Below are 6,465 nucleotides of genomic sequence, written 5' to 3' on the forward strand. Positions count from 1 at the left end.
CTCCTTGTTTAGTGTAGGTTTCACTCTCCTTGTTTAGTGTAGGTTTTAACTCTCCTTGTTTAGTGTAGGTTTCACTCTCCTTGTTTAGTGTAGGTTTAAAGTGTGGTACAGTTTCATAAAAAAATGGACAAAGTCAAAGCGATAAAAATTTGTTCAGCACAACAACGTACTGTAGATAATATCTGTGATTTGTGTTAGAATCGTCTCACACAGGAATATTTTATTCTAATTAGAATTATCTAATATTTCTGGGCCTGTATTCATGAAACCATTCTCATGCTCAAGCATGAATTCTGTACTCAAACCAGCTTTCTTGAGACTCGCTTCAATCAAGTGATATGGAACAAAAAGAACATTGTAATCATTTTAGCCAGCATTTTGCTTTGATCACCACACTTCTTTCCAATTGTTGACTAAACATGTTTTGTTTTTATTTATTCATGTATCACTGCAATAAAAAGTTGAGCTTGAGCACAGAATCAAAGTTTGAGCACAAGAATGGTTTCATAAATATAATACTGCTCGCAATTAAATCCTGAGCATTATCAATGTCACCTAAGTGGTCTTTACAGCATTGTTATGTTTTCCTGTATACAATATATTTAGTCAGTGATAATTACTTCTATACCTAAGCCTAGCTAGCCGATACATGTAAACCGTAAATAAATCACGGAATCTAGATGTAAATGCTCCATCTTATATACATTTTGTATTTACCTACCGCGATGGAACTCCGTTAGGTATCCATCTCTGATTCCTATTACCACAAACTTTCGACCATCAGCAACCAAGATGTTGGTTCTCCTCCACTCTGATAAGAGTCCTAGTTTTTCTATATCTAATGTTACAGATGCAGCATCAAAACACGCGTTCCATGCATTCCATGACAGTCTGAAGGCTGAGGTGGCTCACAGGGACATAGATGTGTGTGTGGTGTGTCCCAGCTATATCCAAACCAACCTGTCCAAGAACGCCGTTACTGGGGACGGGTCGCCATATGGTGGTAAGGTTGATTTTACTGATTATTTATGCATGCATAAACAAGAAAAAGAAATGGATAAATATTGCAGAAAGTTTACTCTTGCCGACTACATATGTCTATGTGGACGACACTTGTAGGAAATTACTCTTCATAGCTATGTGAACACTTGTAGGAAGTTACTCTTCATATCTATGTGGACACTTGTAGGAAGTTACTCTTCATATCTATGTGGACACTTGTAGAATTGTTTTATCACATTTAATTCAGTGTAAAAAAGAGAAAGTCACCATAAAAAACTTGTATCGTCGAGTCTTCAATGTTCATGAACTTCTTCTCGATGCCTTGGTGAACAATTTGTTGAAGTTAGATAGCATTCTGATCAATATTTGAAAGAAAATTGTTTCAATAAATTTCCGTCTTCACCTTCAACCTCTGAATCATCTTGCAAGTGATGTCAGCTGTAACAAGTTTGGTGATGTTCTATGACTACACAGACATGGTGCAATCCAATTCACTTGTAGGGAACCAGGTATAAATTTCCTTGTCATTGCAAACTTTGTTTCTTTCGTGCGAAGTATAAGTTTCCTTCTCATTGCAAACTTTGTTTCTTTCTTGATGTAGTTGATAACCTACTCAAATTGATGATTTTCATTTTAGTTGAGGAAAAAGACATAACGAATGGGATGAAGCCAGAGTATGTAGCCCGCCAGATCCTGTTGTCCGTGATAGAGAGACGAGATGAAGTTGTGTTGGGGCCTTTACACCATAGACTGGCTATTGTGTTAAGAACATTATCTCCTTACATCTATTTTTTCATAATGAAACATCGTGCCAACTCCAGCAGGAAACAATATCTGAAAAATAATTGATCTCATATTTTTTATGGTTTTCGCCTATATATAATGCATTTGTGAAATAAACATGCAATACATAAATTGGAGCTACTTCTGTACATACAAAATCTGTTTGTGTCTCCTATCAAGAAATTAAATAAGCCAAGGTCATTATACGTTGCGAGGGGTATACTGGAATCAGCTTGTCTGTCCTTCTGTAGAAAAAGGTTGTCCTGACAACTCCTTCGAAAGTAATGGACCAAATTTAATGAAACTTTCCAGATATTATAACTACCACCTGAAGTTGTGCAGCCAGGCATTATATTTTCATTGACCCTTTTTTGCAAAGTTATGGCCCTTTGTTGAAAAAATCCTGTTACTTTTTGTCCGGACAACTCCTTCTAAAGTTATGGATTAATTTCAACGAAAGTTTCCAGACATGATAACTACCACCTGATATTGTGCATCCAGGTATTATTTTTTTCATTCTGACCCTTTTTACGAAGGTATTGACCTTTGTTGAAAAATGCTTGCCCACACAACTACTCCAAAACTTTGATGGCCGACAAAACACATTTGATATTAACTGTGTTTTGTACCTTAAGAATCTATGTAATTGAGTACACAACACATTTAGTTAGTACAATTAAACGCATTTCGTCATGACATATATTTATGTACAAATAATTAGGTACAAAACACATTCGGTTAGTACGAATAAGAAATAGGCTTATTGATCTGACTAATGGGCTCAGATCAGCTCAGGCATAAATTTGAGACCAGACCAAACAGACCATGTTTAATAGTGGAGACTGATATCCCTGTCCACTTTTGACATTAATTACTTTATTCATACCCCAATGACAGACATACCAGCTCGTCTTTTCAGCTGCACATTCACTTTAATTCGTTATCATGGTGCATATGATTAATTGCACACCCGAGAACAGGGGAGTTTATTACAAGTTCAGGAGAATGGAACACCTTACTTGTTTTGTGCATGATTATTTGTACATAATTATTTGTCATGATGAAACATGTTTAATCTAACTTACCAAATGTATTTTGGACATAATTATTCGTACATTATTATTTGTCATGGCGAAACGTGTTTAGTCGAACTAACTAAATGTGTTTTGTACTCAATAACAATGATATCCAAGACTATGCGGCCTATTTCAGTGGAAGTTTTCAGATATGATAACTACTCCCTGATGTTGTGCATCCAGGTATATTTTTTCCAACCCTTTTTTATGGAGTTATGGCCCTTTCTTGAAAAACCCTTGTCCTGACAACTTTTCCTAATCTACTGGGCCAATTTCAAAGAACATTTACAGATGTGATATCTGCCCCTTGAAGTTGTGCATCCAAGTAGTAATTTTTCATTCCGACCCTTTTAAAAGGAGTTATGGCCGTTGTTGAAAAAACCTTGGTCTATCTCCTAAACTACTGGGGGGATTTCAATGACAGTTTACAGATATGGTAATTACCCCCTGATTTCATGCATCAAGGTAGTATGTTTTCATTTCAACCCTTTTTAAGGAGTTATGGCCCTTTGTCAAAATTCTTTATCCTGACATCTCTTCCTTAACTACGGTACTAGTGCTAGGACGATTTCAGCAAAACTCGTTTATCTGGGTTTACAAGATTTGGTTTTGCATGTATGTTTTGGCATTGGGAGGGAGTACAGGAAGTATGTCACTGACCTATATACTTAAATACGGTAAGTGTACAGCTCAGTCAATAAAGAAATCATTACTAGTAGGAGACTATGGATTGCTTTGCAATACTTTGCCTTAGTAAGCCTTTAGCTTACAATTCTGCTTTATAAATGAGTGGGGGGTATTATTTAGCCTTTGGCTTGCAGTTCTAGTTTAATCAGAGATAAAATGTCATATACCCAAAATTTAAACGACAAGACAAATAAAAGGTGATCCTGTCACCTCAGTATCTTAAAAGAGAGTGAAGAAATTTTGAAGGGACTTGAAAGGGACGCTAACTTGAAACCACCTGATAAGACTGACCAATGGGAGCCATAAGCAGATGAGAGAAGTGACCCCCACGGACTGGTCAAGCTCGGGCCAGTGAGCAGAAATTCTGGGTCTGAACAGATTTCACTCGCGTGTTACACCACCCTACAATTTGTAAACATAAAATTGAAAATATATAAGGAGTTGTAATTAACCATTTTGGAACAAAATATGCACATTATAAAAGAATGAAACCTGATATAAAGTGAACAACTCTCACTTTATTTGGGTATTCAGTTGCATAAAATTATAGTATTTATAATGCAACTGATCATTGATCGTTTTACTACTTCCGATTACAAACCGTTTATCGATTATGATTTTAAATTGATTGCCCATCACTAATCTACATACACTAACAAGTACTGGATAATGTGCAAATACCCAAAATAAGTAAATTGTCATTGTTTTTGTAACAATATGCATGATAAATATACTTATAAATTTACCCAGGTAGATTCATTTGTGATTTTATTTAAATGTAATACACTCTAACATACAAATTAAGATATTAATGATACAAAGCACTTTATCTGACTGGATTTGAAAGTCTTTTAAAAAGGTTTTAACTACACGTTCTGAGTATCGAATGATCACTCGATGAACAATTTGTAGATTTTCCATGCACAAAGTCCTGTTGCTGCCAATGCTACAAAATTATGTAGAACCTTGCGTCGGTAGTCATCACGGAAAATCAGCACTACTGGTGTACTGGAGGCAATATTGTGCAGAGGAAGTTTCTCAAGTCTGTGCACATTGTGTTCCACTTGGTATTTACAGAAAGGATCAAACTGCCAAGAAACAGCATACACTCCAGCAAAGGTAACACTGGCCAGTCCAAGTGGTAAATAAATATAGCTGTGGCTTGGATAGAAATACATGCAGCCCATAGAGATGACCCCAGACACAACTGTTGTTTTATGCAGACAGTTTCCAACTCTTATCCATCGTGCTGTCACATCACCAAGTTTACAGGTCTCAATAATAATTGTCTTTGTTTCAGCTTCTGAAGCTCTCTCCAGTTCAAGCTCACAGTCTCTTATACCACCACCTCCTTCTTCATCTGGCTCCCTTATAATTACAGTGCTAGGTCGTCCATTGCTACCCTTCTCTCTATAACAGAAGAAAATGGTTCATTTCATGTAAATATCTACAAATATATCAGTTGTTCTAGTAATACCCATTTTATGGTTAATATCTCCACCATTAGTGATGATTATGATCCTGGGTAACTAATACTGACCTTTAAATTCCGTTAAATTTAGATTAAAAATTCGGCTCTTTTATCATAACAAGATCTTGGTGTTCACAAAACTTGTATAGTTTATTAATTTGAATCAGCTTGTGTATTAGTCTAGTTACATCGTGTGCTTGATGGGGAGGGGATGGTTTCGTTCAGATTAGGTCATAAGGCCTGGCGACCTGCAGATAAATGGAATGAGTTAAGGAAATTATTGGAAGTAACTAAAACTGAGTTTATAAGTGAATGGATATATCCTAAAAGCTTAAATGTACCGATCAAAATCAACGCATGTTTCCAGCAATTTGAATTTGGCGGCATGTGTTTTCGACCATCTAAGCATCTTGTTTCTTTAAGAGGATGACAAACAGTATATACGACACTAAATTTCGCATCAATAGCTTCGAATTTCGATACTGTTTTAAAAGCCCAATGATACTGCAAAAATACAAAATAAGGATAGAATCTGTCCTTCAATAACAAACCTGCAAGTGTCTGCCATTTTCGGAAAGAGGTATCCTAAGGGGAGTAACTCTTCTTTCCTAACCAAATTAGCCATCCATAGTAGGCAGGTGACAAATAAAACTCGCCGGTTCCTACCAGATACAACTAAAATGCACAAGACCAGAGATGTAGAAAACCGCAATATATAGAACAAAAAGCACAAACTATTCTATATAATTTTACTCCGACATGGACTTATCTAAGCAAAAACCTGATGAATGTGGTTTATTCTGTCGCTCGGGGTAATGTAAACCCATCCACTGTACCTGTTATCCATTCAATCAATCCACATCTATCTAATCGTAAAATCAGTCCTCACTTTTACAATCAATAAATCAACCCACTGTTATCAAAGCAATAAAGCCATACTATGAAAGGCCGTTCATGTCAAAGACGAGATAAACTAACGCGTTAAACAAGGATTTTAAACAAGGATTTAACGCGTTAAAAATAGTTGTAACGCGCGATACAAGTGTATATTTAACATGATAGCATTTAACGCGTTACAACTATCTTTAACGCGTTAAATACATGTTTATCATCGCGTCAAAAAATATTTTATCGCGTTAAATGCTTACGCGTTAGACTTAACAACCAATCAGATGCGTCCTAATTACATATCAGTATTGTGAAACCAAAATGCAGTTATAACTATATGTTTTCGCATCGTACTGTTTCATTGGATTTTTTTATTTCATTTTTTTTATTATTTCAATTGAGTTTATGAGCAATGTTTAAGAAGTAGACAGATGCTATATGTTCAAAATGCATAAAACTATTTAAATTTTGATTGAGAATATGTACCATTATTTTTTATTGCAAAATAATAATTGCTGTGTCATTTTTATCAAAGTATTCCATTTCGAGTACAGTTCT

At 35.6% G+C, this 6,465-nt stretch overlaps 2 protein-coding genes across 3 annotated transcripts in view; one reads left to right on the plus strand and one right to left on the minus strand.

The window, feature by feature from the left end:
* The window catches only part of LOC110447369 (dehydrogenase/reductase SDR family protein 7-like), a 10,767-nt gene extending 8,850 nt beyond the window's left edge, over window positions 1-1,917 (plus strand). For both annotated transcript variants that reach the window (XM_021493006.1, XM_021493005.1), the window contains 2 exons: window positions 851-1,003; window positions 1,640-1,917. In XM_021493006.1, the coding sequence (XP_021348681.1) occupies window positions 851-1,003; window positions 1,640-1,851 (365 nt within the window). In that variant the 3' untranslated portion in view covers window positions 1,852-1,917. The remainder of the gene's footprint in view (window positions 1-850; window positions 1,004-1,639) is intronic.
* A 2,386-nt stretch (window positions 1,918-4,303) lies between these two features.
* LOC110447360 (transmembrane protein 11-B, mitochondrial-like) lies at window positions 4,304-5,636 on the minus strand. Its single transcript, XM_021492987.1, has 2 exons — window positions 5,571-5,636; window positions 4,304-4,958 (listed from the first exon to the last, which is right to left on the minus strand). Exons 1-2 carry the CDS (start codon window positions 5,585-5,587, stop codon window positions 4,439-4,441), a joined length of 537 nt encoding a protein of 178 aa, XP_021348662.1. The 5' UTR covers window positions 5,588-5,636; the 3' UTR covers window positions 4,304-4,438.
* Between the last annotated feature and the right edge of the window lie 829 nt (window positions 5,637-6,465).

The sequence above is a fragment of the Mizuhopecten yessoensis genome, unplaced genomic scaffold (assembly GCF_002113885.1).
Source record: "Mizuhopecten yessoensis strain PY_sf001 unplaced genomic scaffold, ASM211388v2 scaffold3339, whole genome shotgun sequence".
Classification (NCBI taxonomy): Eukaryota; Metazoa; Mollusca; class Bivalvia; order Pectinida; family Pectinidae; genus Mizuhopecten; species Mizuhopecten yessoensis.